Source organism: Hipposideros armiger, unplaced genomic scaffold, assembly GCF_001890085.2.
Source record: "Hipposideros armiger isolate ML-2016 unplaced genomic scaffold, ASM189008v1 scaffold_526, whole genome shotgun sequence".
Taxonomy (NCBI): Eukaryota; Metazoa; Chordata; class Mammalia; order Chiroptera; family Hipposideridae; genus Hipposideros; species Hipposideros armiger.
This window is the reverse complement of record NW_017731876.1, coordinates 727,582-749,186: the sequence shown is the minus strand read 5'-3', so window position 1 is coordinate 749,186 and position 21,605 is coordinate 727,582. Positions and strand designations below refer to the sequence as shown.

Sequence of the window (21,605 nt, the reverse complement as noted above, 5' to 3'; positions counted from 1 at the left end):
TAACACAGGCTGCCTTGCTGAGTGAGACTCTGATGAGAATGGCAGCTTAGAAAGGACTGAAAATGACAGGGAAAGGAAAAGGGAAGCAGGAGGAAAAGGAGAATGGACGGGGCGGGGGACAACACCAAAGCAGAAACAAGGAAACAAAGAAAGGAGCAGGCTCATAACTACCAATTAAAAAAAAAATTAAGTTCTTGGGATAATAATGGAGACAAAAAAAATTCTGGGAATATTCTAAAGTACTGTAACACTAGTATTTTATTCTATTTTAATGACAAAATGGAATATTTCTTTTTACTTTCATCAATGCACATTTCCTTTCTCTTCTCCCCACGTCACAGAAAGGTGCATTCTTATCCTTGTCATCCCATGAGGCTGTCAGGAGTCAGAGCTCACCCCACCCCTCTCCCCCTCCGCCTCACACAGCTATTCTGAAAGTCTCCACAACAGTATATATTTTTTTAATGCTTTAGATTAGATTCTCTTCCTCTCCAGATTTATCATAAATCCTTCATGTCACCATGCTCACTGAAAGAAAAAAACTGAATATTTAGCTTATTGCTTTCAAGAGCAAACAAAGACCCAAATAGGAAGATAGAAAGTTCCAGACCTATATGTCTTTTTTTCGAGAACATAAATCCTCAAATCAGTAAGTGTAAGACCAGGCGTTTAGTTAAATAGTGTCTGTTTCCTACATGCAGGACGCTGGACTCAAAGGTGTAAGGTACGTTATGTCTGTGCACCAGAAACTTAAAATCTAAAACACAGAAGGGCAGAGGTAGGGAAGGATGGGGCTAGAGCTCCACTGGAAGGTCAGGCCTGGAAAGCAGCACAGACACTCCTCACTCTGAGCCAGGAGAGAAACAGAAGGCTGGGGGAAGACAGACAGAGGTGGGAGGCTGCAGAACCATGGGTATGGGAAGAGGCATTTTAGAAACTCAAAGAACAATGTCATTTTAGTAAGGGAGCAGGTATAGGTCACTATCTCAAGATGAAGGAATCAGAGGTGGAAAAAGAGGAGCGTGAATAAGGAAAAATCTTGGACTAATTAAACTTGGGAGCCGACAATATTGACTCACTTTTCTCTTTGTTAACATATTTGGATCAAGATTTGAGGAGAAGAGTTTGGAAGAAGACCCGGGATTTTAGCAAACTCTGACATTATCCAACATGCAATATATGCACTAAGGTCAAAGCACACACACAGCATTTTTTCAGTGTTTTCAAAAACATACCTTAACATAACCAGCAGAAGATTAATATCCTTCGTGCATGCATAAGCTTCAATAGAACTTTAGCCACTCAATAGAAAAATGAGAAATAAAAACACATAATGTACAGAAGAAACACAATTAATTAATAAACATATGAAAAATGTTCAGTTTGAGAAGCCAAATGCCAATGAAAACAAGGTTCTCATATGGAAAAATAGTTTTGGCACAGGAATATACACATGTATGTACTGTTGATTGTGGTGGAAATGAGGACACCACCTAAATGAGGTATTTCAGCAACACAGAAACAGACACACAGACACACACACGCACACGCACACACACTACATGCCTCCCTTAAAATGTTTGTATCCTTGACTCACTAATTATACTTCTACGTGTTTAGCCTGAGGAAATAGAGAAACAAGGAAAGATCAATTTTCAAACATGTTTGTTGTATCATTCAATATAGTGAAAACTGAAAACAGTATTCATTTTTAATACCAGAAAAATGACGAAATAAATTATAGTATACTGATGGAATATTAGGTAGCTGTGAAAAATTATTTTTCAATGACTTTTTAATGAAATGGATTTGTGTTCACAATGTCATGTTAAATGAAAATCACCAAGATGCACTATAGAATGTGATCTTATCTAGTTCTATAACTGCATTAAAAATATGAAGAAAAGAGATTGGAAGGAAATATACCAAATCATATTAACAGTGGTTGTCTTTGAGTTGCGTAATTACTTCTATTTTTCAACATATCTGGACTTTTTATAATTGTCATAAGTCCTATAGTTGGCACATATTTTCATATAATATCATCTTATACGTGGCACTCAAAAAATGTTGCAGGATGGTTTGATTTGGGGTTTGTTTTTAATAGATACACCCAAGTCAATAGATTATAATTGTCTGGAAAGAAAAAGTGAAATCCTCTTCATCTTTGAGGACTCAGTGCCTAAAATAGTGTCTAACACATAGCAGGCATTGTTAAATTAATAAATGACCAGCTGGAAAAAAAATGAAAAAAAAGGTAAATAAATAAATAACCAGCTGGCTACAGAGCCAAGTGATGGAAAGACAGAAGGAGGAACAGGTAAATAGTTGGAAAATTCTTTAGCTTTTAGTAAAATCGGCATCTTCCCTAGGATTCTCAGGAGATGAAAAGGGGCTCATCATGTGACAGAATAAAGAAAGAGGGTAAAAATAAAAGGAATGGTCTTCACAAGGATAAAATGGGTGAGCTTTAATCAATTGAGCTCATTTTTCTACCAAGTCTCAGTATCTATTCCGAACTTCACTCGGATTCATAAGCTGCTTCCTAGGCGAATAGGAGAAAGCAACTGCTCCAAAGCAATCACACAATTGCCCCTTCATTCTACCATGAGGGTGAACTTAATTCACAGAATCGCTGAAACTCGTGTCTAGGTGACCCCGGCTCCTGGACATAATCTCCAAGGAGGGCTATCGAAAATCGGTGCTTAAACTTGGTCAGTGACTATTACAAGGAATAGATGGGCCCCACCAGATAAACATGAATTTCTATCCATCTTTGGAAGCAGAGGCAATGCGAATGGCTCTCTCCCAGCAACTATCACATTTTCTTTGTGCATTCATAATTTTTTGGCGAGGAGACGCACTATAAAACATAGCGTCTCCATTCTCCAGCTGACGTTGAGGGTAACAGATACGTGTTCTTCATCCACTCTGGCATCACGGTGACAGATACTTAGGCTGAACGGCCAAGGCTGAAATCTGGTATGAGTTTAAACTTGCTTAGACTTGTGAACTTCACACAGAGGAAGTGCAATTCCCATTTTTATTGTGTTAATAGCTCTTGCATCAAAATGGGGGTTCTTCGTGGATACTCACGTCTCCCTTATATAGCTCCCTCACACTGTCTGGTTACCCTTCACTCCACACATTCAAAGGGCATTTCCCACTTTCAAAAGCCTACAAACGATCATAAAATATCCCCAAATTACACTGGTTGGTAGGAGGGAGGGAGGGTGGATGGGAGAGAAACGACATGTGGCTTTTTAATCAGGCAGTTCAGGATTTTAACTCTTAAGAGCTCTTTGACCTGAGGCAAGCTATCTCGCTTCTTGGAATCTCAGTTTCTTCATCAAAACAATGGAGCTAGTGCCTCCTAGGTTGCATGGCAATTTTGAAAGTTAACGTTAAAGCCCTATACGTGTCTGGCACAGGGCATACACTCAGTATAAGTAGCTATTGTTATTTAATAATGCCTCTGCAAATAAATCGCTCACTGATTTCTTTTCAAACTGTGTGTTTTCCTGTAAATGATCATGTCATACAAGAAATTACCTTTCCAACTCTTTTCCCTCTTGGGCTCATTTTTAACAGGGTAGTTCCCTGTGTAGAAAAATAACTTTACAAGATGATTCAGCCATAAATTATATAAAGAAATAAGCATAAGGAACCTTAGAAACCACAAAAAATAAAGACATATATGGGGATTAAAATTCTGGATTTGGCCTGAAAACACATGAGGCAAGACTGAAATAAAATTTAAAATATACAACAGTTATTCCCAATCATTTTGATAACCCCTCAAAAAAATATTCCCCTTGTTGATTTCCGGAACTACTGATAGGACTCAACTAGTAATGCAGATAATTAGGCTCATGGACTCTTTAAAACATGTCTTGAAGTCCTCACCACATGGTTTCCACCAATTCTACTCTAGTATATCATAAAAGCCACCCAATCCAAATCAAATCCTTACAATGAAAGACCCGCCTTAAACCAGATACCCCAAAACCTCATTAATATCCCACCTTTGGCCTTTTCCTTCTAAGATGCCATTTTAAGGCTCGGTCAAGGTAACGATCCATGACCACAGTAAGCAATAAACTCAGCATTGCCTTATAAACAGGTCATTTGGGTGGTATTTTCAAGAAACACGAATCCGATACCCCCTGTAACAATAGTTGTACATTTATGGATTCAATCTAAAGAGAACAGCATTACAATAGACCTTCCATGAGAAGCCTCAGCAGACAGATCACAACCTCACAGATTCACTTAGCATGAAATGCCAAGAGCACAGCCACTTTCCTAAGCAAGTTGGAGTCCCCTCCTAGTGGCCAAGTGCTATCCAGCCCTTAAAGAAAAGCCTTTTTTTTTTTTTCTATTGACTGTTCCAAACCAAGACCTTTTTGTCCTCAGGGTGACAGTACAGCCATCCACGATGCAAAATGGAACACTGCCACAATAATAATACCAACATTTCAGCCTAGTTTTGAAAACTACTTTTGGCCCACACTGCTTAGATAAACTGCCCACATTGATCTAATCCACTCGATAATTGCTCAATTCTCCAATTTATTGCCCAGATGTAGCCAAGTTTCTCTCCATGGACAGGGAAGATGTAGTGACAGCCTATAACCGAAAATGCGCCAAACTACACTCATTCCAACTAAGAGAGAGGCCACGCGAGAGGGTGCAGGCATCGGGGTTCCCAATCCTCTTGTAAGAGCATCAGCGGGGTGGCTGGGACTATGTAACTTGGGTTGCCCTGGCATCATGTGACCACAGAAATGATGCAAGGTCCCACTGCTTGCGATTACAGGGAAGTGGAAAATGAAGCCAGACACACCAGTACAGGGAGAGGTCGGACCTGTCTCCCCCTTACTTCAGGGCAAGGTCAACTCTGAGGGTGGAGAATCATGCTCGTTTTTCAAAGCTCTGACCCAGCGATAGGCCCTGATCATTGGGGTGGGCTTCCTGCCACTGCATCTTCCTGCGGCTCCCAGTAGTGGCAACCTTTGAGGCTTAGAGAACACTTTTCAAACAAGACCCCCCCAGGGAAGTCATCCACATTCCATACAAAGCAGTTTATAGTAAGTGCTACAGCAGCTGAACATAAACCCTCTTCCTTTCTGAGCTCATCTTCTGTGATGTGCATCTCTCTATTCCCTGCTGAATTGATAAACACTAAATGTGCAGAGGGGGGAATAAAGTAGCAGAAGGGAGAGAGAAGCAGTGGGGAAAGAAAGAAAAATCAAAGTCAGCGTTCATGTGTTCATACATTCAGCAATTATTATGAATGCCCTTTACGTACCAGGCACTGAAAATTCAAAGTCACCATTTTAGCCAAATGAAGTTAAATAAAATGATCACAAACAAACATATTGCAAATCACTTTAAATATTTGGAAAGTCAGGTATGAGTTTCTCTTAAGGGTTTAGCAACAGGACCTGATCTGGTCTGGGAGTCAAAACAAGCTTTCCTAAAGAAGGAAGGTTTGGGCTTCCACGGGCAGGATGAGTGGGTGTTAACTAGGTTTGGGGAATGATAACAAAGAAAGTAAGAAAGAAAGAAAAAAAAGGAGCCCAGGTAAAGGCCATGAGATATTAGACCAGGGCTCCTCAAACTTTGCTGGCAAATACATTCCCTGGGGAGCTTGTTAACCTTCAGATTTGAGTCCAGTAGGTCTGGGGTAGAGCCCAAGGGTCTTCATGTCTAACAAGCTCTCGGGCGAGGCGAACGCTGCTGGTCTGGTCCACACAGTGTCTAGTGAGCATGTGAGGATCTGCCCAGAGGCCGGAGCACAGAGATCAAAGGAGGGCTGAGGATGAAGCCAAAGAAACTGGCAGAGGTCGGGTCATGCCAGCCTGCGCAGAACGTCTTGAGGAATTGGGTCTGAGAGGAACGGGAACCATGAAGACCTCCATTTTCTTTGTTCTCTCCACATAGCCTTCTTAGGGGTTCATTCTCCCTGGGAGACAGCACTTTGCAATATCTTAAGTGTAAGTGAGAGCAAAGGTGTTTATGGACTTCAGGGCTTCTAAGAGCCAATAAAGTACAACTCCTTCATCACAGACAGCCCATTAACAACCCATGTTTATTAGTAAAAATCCTCTGAACTTAATACGCCTTTGTCAGCAGAAGTAATTGATCTTGGCTGGTTAATTTGGCTGCTTTTACAGACTGAGGACTTGCCACTCTTTTAAAAGTGTCCGACAGCTCTGTGGGGTTGCCTCCCTTCAGTAAGCAATTTCCAAGAACGCTGAGCCCATAGGCTTCTTAAAATAAGTTTGGCAGACGAGAACGCGGCCATCCCTTACTGGCATCTTGGTCTTTAGTCTTATAACCCTGAAGACGTCAGGTTTTACAGAAATGTCTGTGCCAACTGCCACCCTCCTGGTCCCTGAGAATTTGACTGAACAAAGGCGTGAGAGCTGATTGCTGTTCAGTTAGGCAGGCAATAAAAACTCAGGCTTAAACGAAAGAGAAGCAGATGTGTGCTTTAACCAATGAGCAATATACTGCACAGACTACTCTTTCCTCTGTCTTAGGAGTCATCTTTCCGTTTTAAAATGAGTGTAGGACTTCTTCACGCTGGACACAGGCCATGAGCAACACACTCTAATGTGACTCAGACCACTCTATGGAACAGCTAAAGAAACCCAAGTCTTCGCCCCCCTGAATTGTACTGGGACCCTGGAGAGGTACTGCTCTTGGCTCTCTTACTTACATAATGAGTAAGTGGGGATGACACAGTTTAACAAGTCATAGTACAGCATTGTTTTACATGAGTCATGATGATATTCACACCTAAAATTGTGAGACGCTTTGCTTCTGGAATGGGTAAGAGTGAAATTGTGAAATCCTCTGCAGATATCTTCAAACATTAGCATGCTCTCAACTGTCTGGAATGCCATGTATACTGTCCCGACCTAAATGAAGGATGTAGAATCATGTGTAAGGCATTTGTTTCATTATCTAAGAAGTTTATCTCAATGGGATGAAATGTCTTTCTGGTTGTCTGCCTCTGTCACCACATTACAAAAACACGGATAGACAGAGTTTCAAAACTTGGAGAGTGTAACAATAAAGGGGTCGGACATAAACTACAAGCCACCTGGCAGATGCAGTATTTACTGGAGAGTGGAGGACACCTCGGCGAGTTGGCGATTCATCCATCAGAGATGGAACTATCACTAGGTCTGCTGCCCACATGCCCAACTCCACAGGGTGTGCTCCCAGGCAGAGAGTAATCTCATGCGAGTGGGGTGTCTATCCAACAGTAGCTATTCTCCTTGGCAAGAGGTGGCTGGCCAACTTCAAAGGGCAGAACTGTCACAGCTCGGAAGAGAAGACATTACTGGTTTTTAGGGGACTGTATCACAAGATGGCAATATGAAAGAAAGAGAAGAAAGGCCTTCCAGACAAGGAAGCAGCATGAGCAAAGGACTGGAGGCATAAGAGAGAGTAATGGGTTTAGGAAAGAGCTAGTGGTCCAGGGTTTCAATGACGTGTGGATGAGTGTGTGTGTGTGTGTGTGTGTGTGTGTGTGCGCGCGCGTGTGTGTATGTATACATACCAAGGTCTGACAATTAAGTTCGCAAACTTGCTGCAATGATGTTGCTAAGCTTTTTTGACATCAGAGGGATTATTCATTATGAGTTTGTACTAACTAGACAAACAGTTAACCAAGTTTACTGTTTGGAAGTGCTGAAAAGGCTGCATGAAAAAGTTAGACGATCTGAATGTTTTGCTAACAACTCATGATTTTTGCATCACGACAATGCAGCAGCTAACATGGCACTGTCTGTGAGGGAATTTTTAGCCAGTAAACAAATAACTGTATTGGAACACCCTCCCTACTCACCTGATCTGGCCCCCAATGACTTCTTCCTTTACCTGAAGATAAAGGAAATATTGAAAGGAAGACATTTTGATGACATTCAGGACATCAAGAGTAATACGACAACAGCTCTAATGGCCTTCCAGAAAAATAGTTCCGAAATTGCTTTGAAGGGTGGACTAGGTGCTGGCATCAGTGCATAGCTTCCCAAGGGGAGTACTTTGAAGGTGACCATAGTGACATTCAGCAATGAGGAATGTAGCACTTTTTCTAGGATGAGTTTGAGAACTTAATTGTCAGAACTTCATATATGCTTACATATCCTGAGATACACAAATGTGAATGTGTATATGTCCGTGTGCATATATGTGCACACATATATGCTGTAGTGGACTATTGCTGTCCCACCCACATCTTCCCCCCCTTAGCACTTGAGCGCACACGCCAGACTTCCAACTGCCAGCACCTGTGTGTGTTTCTTCCTCTGGCTGCTAGTGGCCACTTGACCACCTGAGTGGTAGTCTCCAAATGCTACCCAATCAACACCCCCCTGGAACAGATAGGAGTCGGTACAAACACATCTCATCTCTCTCACTTTCAGCTGGGAAATTCTGAGGTACGAATAGTCCACTAGTTTCCAGACTTTGCCTGGCAGGAGTGAGCTCTGGTCACACACAATGATATTAGTTTGGTGATGTACCCTCAACTGGCTGCCTCCCCATCCTCGCCTCATCTCCACACTCCTCTGCCAGTCTTATCCTTCTCCCACATAAACTACTTCCATGCAAATACTTGTCTCAGGGTCTGTTTCTGGGGGAATCCAAACTTAGACACGTATGTGTGTGTGGCTGTATTTATATTTATAGGCATTTTATATAGATTTATAAACTTGTGTGTGGCTATATACACACATTGATCTAGACATATATGCACACGAATAGATATGCACACAAATGCCACATACAAGCTGAAAGGTATAAATGTGTTTCTCTTTATATGGCATTGCTCTTTTCCTTTTTACCAAAGCACAACAGATTATTACACACAGACTTCTTCTTTTTACAGGGAACCTGCAGCTGAGGCCCCTCCCTGAAACCTCCTCAATGGGTTCGGCCTCCCACCGGTGCTGTCCAAGGCCCTGGTCCAGCTTTGCCCTCTCACTCAGCAAGACAGCACCTCAGTCCTCCAGCACCTTCCACGCCAAAGCTTCCAAGCCTGCTGCCAGGCAGCACTGTCAAATTCTGGGCCTCGTGGTGCCAGGGCCAGGCCACACAAGTGCAGTATTACCTTCTAAAACAAACATCTGCACAGTTACCACTCTCAAGACAAGGCCATTTGCTGCCAAGACATTATTTTTGTCGTATGCTACATCAAAAGGTAGCAAAATGAAAAAATATTAAAAACCAGGTTATTTTAATAACAAGCTGCAAAAAAAGAAAGCTTACACCTCAAATTTTTGTATTCACGAAACGAAAAACTGCTCTTATGGCCCTCGCCACGCCCAAGCTTACTCACAAATGTCCCACTCGCAAGCGTGGGTGCCATTCTCTCTTCTGCTTGTCCTGTCAAGGTAAAGACTGACGCCAGGAATATAAAGCCATTAGCCACCCCTTAGGTGCTGAGGGTGGCAGCATGGAGAGTTAGAAAGGATATAGGATTAGGAATATAAGAATGGAAGAAATTAGATATGGGACATAGAAAATGATATAGGATATAGGTCTGGAAACATCCCACCAGGCAGGAAAGCTTAGGCAAGTAACAACATCTTTGGATTTTTATATCCTCAACCAAAAATGAAAGCAGGATTTCCACAGGCCTGACCTTGGCCCGCAAGTGTGTCTTGTTCAGCACGCACTGGTTTAGAAGCACGTGAACTCTGAATGCCTTGAGTGCATTTGAGTTTGTGACGCCAGTCCATGTAATCTCTAAACTCATCTCTGGTCCCCAACAGTGGATAACCTGGTATGACTGTCACTGGTGAAACTGCAGGACCTTCCATCTTCCTTGTCACCTTCTAAATTTCCTCCCCAACAAGGCTCACCTGCCCAGACTTGGGACACCTTTATGGAAAAGGCAATTCATTCAGTGCAGGTTTAAAATTTCCTACTTAGGTGTGCCTTGTTTTTCCTCATCTACCCAAAAGAATGAGATTCATAAAAACAAACAAACAAACAAAAAAACAACTTTACAGCTACCAATATGGAAGAAATAAAGTTGAGAAATGGGCAGCATGTAATGGCAAACAGAAATTATTTACATGAAAAGAACCACAGAGCTATTTAACCATAATTAGCAAGAAAGAAAAAGCATGGAAGTTGAATCTGAATATGCAAACTCATATTCCTCTTCATCAGTAAATTACTTTTGTGTTTTTATATATTATTATGATATAAAGTGTATTATACACCTCATGTTACACATTATATATATATATATACACACATATTTACGTCAATGTGGACTCTCTAGGTTGGGTATGCGTTTATGCTGTAGGAAGGGGAAAGATTTGAGAAAACACATGTAGAGAAATGACAAATGCTATGATTTATGATGATCCACATATGATTCTACTTTGGCAAAATTGGGATGCTAGAGTTCCCCATATTTTTTAATATTCTGAGATGCATACTGAATGTTCTTTATTACAAAAGATAAAAGCTTTAAAACTATATGGTTGTACTAACTCCCTACTGTAAATACCTTGGAGCAGCTGGTTAAGACTAGGTTTTCCATCATTGCCATTACCACCATCACCACAAACGATCTTACTCCAAATTTAAAATACATAAATAAAAAAGATCCTCTTAAAATTATAACATAAGCCAAGTTCCTTTTTTCATTCTTAAGCACTCTGAAATATCCTTGGTATATGCATTATGAGTCCACAGTGCTTGCAAAGGCGAGCCTGTGGCTTTGTCTCACTAATCCCTACTCTGCCCCAAATCCACAGTTTGGGGGGCACTTCCTCCTGTCCATTACCCACAATATAATGGACCACCCCTCAAATCAGGCTCTCTCACCCCACAGAATACAGAGGCAAGCTGCACTTGCCCCCATCTGCTTCCCGTTTGACTGCACAGAAGAACTCAACAACTGCTTCAGCGAGAAGCTTCTCTGCCCCCAAAGAGCAGAGATTCCGTGTCTTCCCAAAGAAGGCAAGTGGAGGAAAATCAGCCTCTTTCCTCATTCTTTAGACCAGTAGTTCTCAACAGGAGCAACCTTGTTCCCCAGGAGTCATGTGGCAATGTCTGCAGACATTTTTGGTTGTCACAAACCAGGAGGTGAGTGCCGCTAAACATCCTCCGATGCATGGCACAGCCCCCATCACAAAGAACAGCCCGTCCCAGAAAGTCAGTAGTGCCAAGACTGAGAAACCTGCCATGGGAAGATGAGCTTTTCCCCTGGTTCCACATCAGGAGGGAGAGGAAGACAGACTATAAAGAGTCAGGGCTGCTCTTGGTGAGTCCCAGCCACAATTAACAAAAAGGAAAGCCCTTGGAACACTCAAGGCGGTACTTACGACACAGGAGCACTTGGTACATTTGTTTCCTTCCGGCTGGAAGTCCTCCCCGTCTCGGTACTGCACACCCTCAAACACACAGCCTGGAAAGCAAAGAAGAGTTTAGAATCAGGGCAGCAGCCTTTACTCAGTTTGACACTATTCTTCTATCCACTGCTCATCCATCACCCACCTCCACCTCCACCTCCATTTCCACCTAGCAGAGTGTCCTCCATAACCGAGATTGTGTCACAGTGGAAAAAAAAAAGTACAAAATATTGACATGGGCCCAGAAACCCGAAGGTGCTAGAAAACACAGGCAAAGCTGGAAGCCGGATCAGCCTGAGGAAGAGCAGGCAGTGCATGGTGGTGAGCCCTACACAGTGTGAGGAACGTACATGACCACCCAGCCCACAGCCCGGGAGCCAAACCCCAGGGGGGCTGGAGGAAGCAAACAGAAGAAGACCTAGTGAGCGAGGTTAATGATGAGCTAAGAGCAAATGACGCGAAGGGATGCCACCTGGGGAACACCCGGGAATTGCCCTGCCTCTGCCAGCCCCTCTGCACCCCTGATCTCACCCCATCTTCACAGTGAAACTACCAGAAGGGACTCTTGTCACAGACCCCATAAATGAGGAAGATGTGTCTCAGAGAGAGGAAGTAACTCACCCAGAGGGCAGGTGGCACAGCTGGGATTCAAATTCAGCTCCGACCCAGTGGCCACACCATACAGATGGTCAGGCACCAAGGCAGGAAGAGGAAAAGGTAGGTCAGGAGGTACCACACGTTTTCAGCCCTACTATGTGCTGCTAAAGGTGCTGTGGCCCCACCAGGTTTGGCTAAAAACAGGACCAAAAGCCCAGGGGGTGTCTCCTATTCAGGAAGACGCTCAGGACACTGTTTTAGTGTTAACAGATCTCACTAAGTACCCGAAGCACAGGCTGGCCAGGAATCTCATGTCACACGGCCATGGGAAGACTGTCAGCTAAGGGCAAAGCCTCTTATCTCAGGTCCGTCCTCAGGGGGTGCTTTGCCAGAATCGCTGAGGTCATTCTCCACATCGTAGACAGTGCTGGAAGCAGCACTACCAGTGGCCAAAACTCAGCAAAGGGGGCTCTTGCGAAAGCCTGACTCATGCCCCAGGGAGCGAGTGTTCAAGGCCTGCCAGCTGAAGTCATCCACAGAACCCACCAAACTCTTGAAGCAGCTGGTTCCTGACAAAGAGAAACAAGCACTAACCATAACCACCTGATCTGGCTGCTGGGCCTGTTTATTTTAAAGCTAGTTACAGGGCCCTTTGTTCAACTGGAAGACATGGAGACAAGTGCTACTGAGTCTGAAGTGGAACAGCTGAGGGAAACTGTGTTTGTAACGCCTTTGTGAGACCCACACCTGTAATCGAGCACCTCCTCGCTGTTCCCATGAGGTGGGAAGACCTGGCGAACATGGACCCCTCCCAGTGGCTGTATGTCAGCAATGTTAACAATGGCACCTGCTCATCATCTCTTTTCAGAGGACACTGCCAGCAAAGCGTCTTCAATCCTTTCATAGATGTTTGTCATACAGATTGCTAGACGTTTAACCACAACAACCTTCATTAGATAACTTAAATAGGTAATTTTAAATGAAACTTCAGTGCAAATTGTTCCCATCCCAAGTCACCATCCTTGAGCAAAGAGTCAGAAGAAAGAAAGGAGCAGACAACCAAGAACGCCCTGAAATCTGTCTCAGGGAGAAGCTGACCACAGCCTGTATGTCTGTCGTTCTGTGGAATAGCATCCCATGATCAATGACAGATGCGAGTTCTTCTCAATTACTAAGAAGTATACCCCAAGACTGCCCCTGTCTGTCCCTGTATAGACTTGGTTGAGTCCTCCCTCCCAAGACGAAGACAAAGCATTCTGATTTGCATCCCAAGGAGTTGGCCTTTGAAATTAAGGAGAGGGAGCAAAGTTGAGTTTTGACCCCATAACTGAGAGCACATAGCTTGCCCAGGTGTCAGGAGACCACTGTGTGGCACCAGCATGCTAACTTTTAAAGATTTGCTTCCCAGGGCATCTGGAAGCAAGTAGAACAATTATCATGGTATATAAGAGGTGGAACAATATGGTGGCCAAGAAAGAGAAGAAGCTATATCACAACCCCGGCTTTGGCCAACACTCCAGGAACTCGGGCAGGTACTTAGTCTCACTGGGTGTAAGCCTTTCCTCTGTGATTTGCAGACAGTGCCACATCCCTCACTGAATGGTCATGAGAATGTACCACAGCGGTATGTGCAATTGTGGAGTTCAGCCTTTCCTTCCTGGGAACTCAACCAGAAAACAAAGTGGAAGATGCAATTGTTCAAATATGATCACTTCCACTGCTAAAATAAATTCACTCTGCTGTTTGTGCACCCACAGTTTCAAAGGCAGCCTAAAAAGATGACTCTCTCTTGACTTAGAAGAAATGTTATATATGCTGAGCTGATCCTGTATCAATAAAGCAACAGTCTACTCAACACAACCAAATTCATATTTAAGAGCTATGAAAATGTTTAAACCTATGCAGCATAAAACATAGCTGTGTTATCAATCTCAAGCTTGGCTGTATACAGGAATTATCTGAGAGGCCTGGGTCCCACCCTCAAAGATCCTGATTGAGTTGGTCTGTGAAGCATGCAACCTAGGCATCAAGATTTATTTTTTAGAGCTTGCCAGTAATTTTAATGTGCATCCTAGCAAACTACAGTTCTAACTTAATAAAGATCTTTGAGGCATTTAAGAGTATGGTTATGTGATACAAAGCATATTTAATGTGTTCAGAAGAAAAAAGTACTCAAGCAACCTCTGTTTGATAGATACAAAATAATTGGATTATGGAAAGAATTACGTTACTTTCAGCCAGTTTGGGGCTCATCCAATAATACTTCATAGAAACCCTACTATGAAAAAGGAGGTTTGGCTTAATAATGACTGTCCAGGGAACTCAGCAAGGTCAGAAGAAGTGCAGAGGGACTGAGCTGACTGTCATTCAAAGATGAGAAAGAACTAGGCCTCAAGAGGGACTCAGGTCTAGGCACATTTCAGACTATGGAGGGGAATGGCAGGCACCTGCCAAGGGAGCAGGGGCTCAGATTTACAGGGGGTCCCACCATGTTGCCGTAACCATGTCCCAGGAAGGTCCACAGCACAGAAGGCCCTTTGGAGATTAACCTCAAAAGCAAAGAGTAGTTGTGAGTTTCGCCTCCAGTGAGGAGAAAAGCACTCAGAGTAAAACCCAAAACACAGAGCATCTGTGAGTCCAGGCCAGAGGCTTAAGGGATCAGAAAAAATCTCTCACCTCAGAATCCCCAGGCTCATACTGAAGGGCAAGACAAGAGGCAGCAGGCCTTCGTAATCCCGTTCAGAAAAGTAAGAGGCAACACTCCAGCCACTGGGAAGCGGAGAGCCCTTTGCCATCAGCTAGCCAGTGGGGCCTCCAAAAAGACAGTGGGTCCAACTTGTACCACACTGAAGGCCGAGACCAACAAAACCCTGTGCTAAATTCACTTAGGGACACAGCTCCCTGCTTTCAGAAAACATCTGGTCACCTCATCACCAAGGCAAGCTCTGGCCAAGACATTGCAATTTGAAGCAGTAAAAAGACATTTCTGGTAGCAAAGGAAAGCCACAGTCTTCCCTTCCAAAATAAGCATTACCTGTGGCCCTGTGGAGTGGAAAGCAGGCCTCCTGAGCCTGGGGTATCCACATGCCAAGACCTACAGCACATCACATTCATCCTGGGCTCACCAGAGAGTCCAACCGGACATTTCTATGCAAAGAAATTTGCTCTCTAAACCCATTAGGTACACAGATGTAAAGTGAGAAAAATTCCAGTCAGGAAAGGGGGATATCATGCATTCTCAAGAGGACTCAGAGGTTTCCAGAGTATTGTGCTGTTTCAGAGAGGCTAGAAGCCTTCCCCTTCCTGGGAATATTACCTGGACATGTGGGGCAGCACGTTCCCAGGTGCTTGGAAGGGTTTTTACAATGAACAACACATCGCACCTCAGACTCTGTGACAACGCCTTCCTGAAAAACAGAACACCACAAGCAAAGTCAGCCCAGAGTCCCCACTGAAGAGTTATTTACTTCTGGAAAGTAACCAAGGTAATAGGAGAAGAATCCGGACATGAAACGTGCAAAGTGAGGGTGAGTGTCAGGTCCAGAGGCATGTGGCACAAATGAGGTCAGATCTCCTCAGCTCACCCTATTGACGCTTTCGAACGCAGTGTACAAATTCTACTACAAGTTCTTTACCCTGTCCTTGGTCTTTCTCTTTTTGTTTGTTTGTGCGTTTGTTTTACTGTGAAAAATACTATTTTACTTATACTCATGTATGAAAACCATGGCTGTACTGTCATGTTTACATACATATACCAATATTGGAAATGTAATTCAATGATGAATCACATCTAAATTTTATAAAGAACACACAAACATTAAAACACTGATTGGTTATAGAAAGCAGAGTGCAGGGAGAAATGATTAGCTATCATTTTCATTTTCATTAAAGAGCAGCACCCTGTGAGAAGAATCAAATCAATTAGTGATATCCAGGTATGCTGCAAAATCATATACATAGAAAAGTGAGTGATTGTACTGATTGTATTACTTTTACCAAGCCATTTTATCTTCTTCACACTCAACGCAAGAAATAAAACAATATGGAAAAAAATGTCCTCTGTATTATCCACGATAAAAAGGGTCTGCTTCATTCTGGACATATTGTGTAACAGGGGCACACCATGGCTCCAGTGGATCAAAGTACCATTTTGATTCTGACCCACCAAACAGAATTTCATGCAGATTTGGAGACTGGACTAACTCCATGGGAGCTGTGATAGACTGAACCATTTCTGTAGTACCACACATCTCAGTAAATAAGAAAAGACCCTGTACAATAAAAGATAATAATCAATCTATGCATAAATTATATCTATAGGCTCCTTAGTGTAAGGTGAGAAAGGGGCCTTTTATTGAGTACATGGATACAAGAATTGTTGTGGTCTAAAGATTGCTGAATTGATATTGTGTCTGTTATAATGAAGATAGGTAGACATCAAACCACTGTCAGATTAAGAAACTTCCACAACTTGTCTTGATTCTTCCAATAGTGGGATTTTCTAGGCTGACAATGAGTCCTATATTGGCACTGCTGCTGGCTATGAAACTTACCAAAAGGTAAATAATTGAATTGAACCACCTCATGATCCTTTTATTTTTTTGAAAGTCCAAGTTTGCTCGGTTGGTCTGTTGCAGGTACAAAGGTAGGTCAGAAACCAGGTCTCAAAGCATGCTTTGGAGGATTGTCATTGGTCACTTTAATAACAGGCCCTCTGTCTCTATCTGACATGACACTAGCATGGAGTCCTTCAACACTTGGCTATTTTTTATACGGGAATCACTTTAGGTCAGCCGCCATGATGAACCCCTTTCTCCTGCAGGTCCAATATCCATGCCCGAATTCTGGGCTGCCTGGTTCTCTGGGCTGCTTCCTGACACTTCAGGGACAGCTTCAAAGACAGGTTCCTCTGAAAGCTGCTCTCACATGATTTGTGACTTCCTCTGTGCTCGAGGAACACTTCCTATGCTTCCGAAACCTGGTGACATGGATTTTCTCATTCTTTCTTTTAAATGTAGTATTTGAAACCTTGCTGTCAGTTAGTAGCTGACAGAGTCTCACAGTTCATCCTCAATTGTTTTAAGTTTTCAACACTTACTGTGTTTTCTGTAATTGTTACTATACTTTAACCCATTAGTTATGAGGCAGAGTACAAGCGTAATATCCCAGACTGGCATCTGGAGGATTAAACCCTTAGCACCCTTCTAGAAATAACCACACCAGCTCTGCAATCTTAGAAATTTCACTCCACCTCACATAGAACCTGGGTCTTAATCTCTTCAACTGAAGAGATTAGATAAAACTATCACAAAGTTCATATTATACACTCGTATATCAAAATAGAGACTTTAGGTCTTAATGAAATCAAATGACTCATTTGCAAAGAGATCTTGGAATTCTAATATTGTAATGTTAACTGAACCATTTTGAAATTAATTTTCAGAGCTGACTTTTGAAGAATCTTCACCATATTCTCTAGTCATTTTATAAATGGATTTGTGTGTCTGTTTATTTGTTTGTTTAGTTTTGTTTTGAGGGGAGAGGTAGCACGGCTAAAGAAAAAGTAACAATTTGACAACTAGATCATTTTCTTCATCGGTCTGCTACTATATCATCTCAATCCAGCAAGGAAGGTCATATCCTCAATGTCTATCTGTCAGGCCTGAGGCTCCCACTACCAGTGGAATTTATTATATTATGGTCTATATCACACTGGGAAAGAAAAAAACAACTGCCAAAATACCACAATAGACAACATCAGAAAAAGATCTGTGCTTTAGTTAGCTTTAGTTACACAACTGAAGCAATGCAAAAAACTATGGCTCAAGGTCAATTTCTCTTTATTATCTGCAATCCAGATGGAGGATTCAGGTTAGTTCCCAGCATGAATTTCCTGCCTGTAATCTTCAGATGGTTCTTTTCCAATAAACAACTAAAAGTGGAAAATAAAGGTAAATTTTTCACCATCAGAACTCCTTTAGTAAGAGGATATAAGAAATGAGCTAGACTTCAACTCAATTAGAAATAAGCCAGATCATTAGACTAGCTGTTCCGTCTGGTACCGAGTTGGACCCAGCACATGCAGGCTCTCCCAGAAGTGTTTTTGAGGAGAGCCTCCTCTTGCTTACAACTACCCTATGAGATACGGTTTTTATGTTATGGGGGGTGAAAGTGAGGTTCAGAAAGGTTAAATCACAAGATCTATGAGCAGCAGAGCCCATATTTTACTTACTACACTGTACTCTCTCCTCTATTACTGAATCTGTGCCCTGTGAAGTCAAGAGCTTGGAGAGAGAGGTGGTAATTGTGTCATTCTGCACAGGAGCCTCTTAAATGAAGATTTCCCTGACAGGTGCCAGTAAACAGTAATTTCCTGCATTCACAGATGAGGTCTCCTGCCTTAAAGAAGGAAGAAAGTAAGCAGGAGTGGGAAGGTGCCGGCTGAGTAGAGGAGAAGATTTTTATAATTACCTTAACGGAGGTAATCACCTTTGCTTTTATGGTTATTGAATGAAATGATACGTTTATATGAACTAGCAGGGCTTAGGGAAAGTTTTTTAAAAGAAGGAAAATGAAAAAGCAAAGTTGATCTTTAGCAGGTAACGTCTCCTTTCTGTGCTCCATTCTGCTGTTCAACACTTTCTGACTCCTGGGGCTGTTGGTTTTTAAGATATCTTTTCACAATGATTTGATATTTCTGCATCATTCTCTCTGGGTCCTGCTGAGTGGCTAGTGACTCACATGATAGGCAGTAGAAATTGCAGCGTTAACAGTCGATAATACCTCAGTGTATATACTTAGTATTCCCACCCAGGTAATAGTTTTCATTTAACTTAAACACAGTCTTCATCCAAAGGTAGGAAAATTCACCACTGGTCCATGCAACTTGAGGATTTGCAAGATCTCCAACTGTTGTATAAACATGCTATGATATATTCTAAAGGGCACGCAGTTGCCTTCTCTAAAAGACAGTGTAACCATGGCTTTCAGAGGGTCCCTATCAAAGAGTGGAAATTTCATCGGTCAAGAAGCAGGGTGGAGGTGGGTGTTGCAAATTTTAGGATGAATGTGGGCTTTTGATATTGTTAAAACTCATTGCTCTCATCTCTTTGTTCCATGAAGCTGATTAAATGTATAACCTAGAGTAAACATTCAACAAATATTTATGGATTCAATTAATCTGTTGTTTATATCTGTTCTACCTCTTATTTATTTTCACAAGTAACTTAGATTTACTATAGAAATAAGCTGAATATTTAACTGAATAAATAGCTGGAGATCTTACGAGTGAACATACCCATATAATAACATGAATACATAAAATTCAGATTTCAATAAATGAAATATCAATACATTTGCGATAAGATCTGAGAGAAATATACATCATTATGCTAACCATACTTTCCACTTTAAATGCAAAAGCATAGTCTTGGACAGTGAAATAGGGCTAGGGGTACAATGATTTAACAGCATCTTCTCTACAGAGAAGAATTTTTTAATTATGGCAACATTAGATGAGCATGTTTAAGAGCATTTCTTTAGATATGAAAAAAGGAGTTTGAAAATTTAGATTCTTCATTTCCCCTTTAGTTTATCTTGCTGTGTTTAAGACCTGTGACAATTATAGCCACGTGGCATCAGCGCTCTGTTCAGAGTTCAGCAAGCACCAGCCGCAGTGGGCCTCTTCAGAGGGAACTGGTGACTCTTAAATTTGTCAGGTTGCAGTCACCAAGGTTACAGTGCACTAATTGCTTTGACTGAACATAGTGTGCAGACTGGCTCCAATTCAAAACGTTCCTAAATCAAAGAAGGAAAACATATATATCCTCTAACAATAATACCTCTTTCTGCTAACAGGAATTTTTGTGTTTTGCTTAAAGTTGACTCACAGGAAGACATGAATTTTCCCCAAGGACATATGCATCTTCTAGAAGTTTTTCCAGGCACAATTGAACAATGGTGAACATTTCCACTGTGTGTTTCTGGAAGTAAGTCTTATACACTATCCATCCTGTACCTGTCTTGTTACAGTGAATGTCATGATGAATATGTACAAAGATGCAGGTGGTTTTCCATTTGTTTTCTCTTTCTTTGTTTCTTTCTTTCTTTCTTTTTTTGGTATTGTTCTATGTTGTCTGAAGGGACCTTCTAAGGAGGACTTTACAGATTCCTTTTCACGAGAGAGTGAAATAGTTAGACTTTACCTGGCACTGGCGCAGGACACAGGGATCTGCAGGACTCTGCCACTTGAAGGAGCTGTTATAGGTATTTCCTTCATAGGTACAACCTAGACAGGAAACACAGAAGCAGAAAGACAGGCCAAGAATGAATGTGGGTTTCCATTATCTTTGTGTCAAAAGAAGTTGTATCTTCTAAATCAGGACTAGTGATCACAGGAACCATCATACTCCTTGGCTATTTTCCCCAAAACACAACTAAGTTCTTAAAATATCCACTTGGCTTTCACTTATATTAATTCTTTGATTATTCAGAAGATTAATCTCATGGACTATATATTCAAATGAAAAACCATGTATTGAAGTGCTCTCTTGGCCAAAATGCATAACCTTGTGACTTTATTTATGCCTAGTAAGTATAAGGAAGACCAGGACTAAAAACACCACAATGAAAGGGGATTTTACATAAGCCCAAATGATCTCAAAATTGCTGAAGGTCAAGAGGGAAGTTTAAAATATGGTAGGAAACAAAAGCAGAAAATTAAAAACTAGAAAATGATTGCAAAATCCTACGCCTATCTAAGAGTCTTGATAAGCCACTGTCTTCATCAGATGAAACCTTCTAGGTCTTTCCTCGCTGCACTCGGAGCTATGATTTCATATAATTTTCCTTTTTGGCTGTGAACTAGGTTAAGGAAATCTGAAACTATCAATGTATGGATTATCACATGTTAATTCACTCACTAGCCAAAACAGATGTCATGCGCATTCATTGGCAAAACCAGAAGCCAATGACCAGGGATTCTCAAAAGAGACATCAAGCCAGTTAGCTTGAGACCCTGTAGAAAGTGCCAAAGAAATAATGGCGCAAAGATCACATCCTAGACCTTGATGTAGTTTGTCCAAATAACACCCTCCATCCTGTGTGTTACACTTTTGGAAGTGTACCTGGCTATGCCTCTTGTCCCTGCAGATTAGATTATTAGGAGCCTAGCAGGCAATGGGATTGAAAAGTAATAGTCCAATTGCTTAGCCTAAAGAGTACAGAAGCAGAAACACACTCATGGGACAACGCAGAAATAAAAGGGCCTGCCTCTCTGTACCCATGACTGACTTCTGGCAAGCCAATCAACCTCAATTCACATCAATTTTTTTTTATTATTTTATTTTGTCCAAGATCCACAGAGGAGACTCCTCTGCTTCCCTGAATTCTTGTACATACTGCTATGGTAATAACAAAAAAAAAAAAGGAAAATAAAAACTTCTTAATACATACAAACAGAAAAATAGAATAATAAAGGACTTAAGAAAATTTCAATAGACATTTTCATAAACTTGGAACCGTGGTCTGAATTCCCAGAGAATTATGAATGATTGAAAAGAGTTCAGTAATACTCTCCTCTCTAGTTCCTACAAATCAAATTACTAAAGTACACAGCTGATT

At 41.8% G+C, this 21,605-nt stretch overlaps 1 protein-coding gene and 1 pseudogene across 4 annotated transcripts in view; both read right to left on the bottom strand.

Moving 5' to 3' along the window:
* The window catches only part of BMPER (BMP binding endothelial regulator), a 227,200-nt gene that overhangs the window by 154,202 nt on the left and 51,393 nt on the right, over positions 1-21,605 (bottom strand). For all 4 annotated transcript variants that reach the window (XM_019668453.1, XM_019668454.1, XM_019668455.1 and 1 more), the window contains exons 4-6: positions 20,189-20,271; positions 15,301-15,391; positions 11,361-11,443 (exon numbers count right to left, since the gene is read on the bottom strand). In XM_019668453.1, coding sequence (XP_019523998.1) covers positions 11,361-11,443; positions 15,301-15,391; positions 20,189-20,271 — 257 coding nt within the window. The remainder of the gene's footprint in view (positions 1-11,360; positions 11,444-15,300; positions 15,392-20,188; positions 20,272-21,605) is intronic.
* Positions 16,438-16,784, bottom strand: LOC109396569 (ragulator complex protein LAMTOR3 pseudogene; annotated as a pseudogene).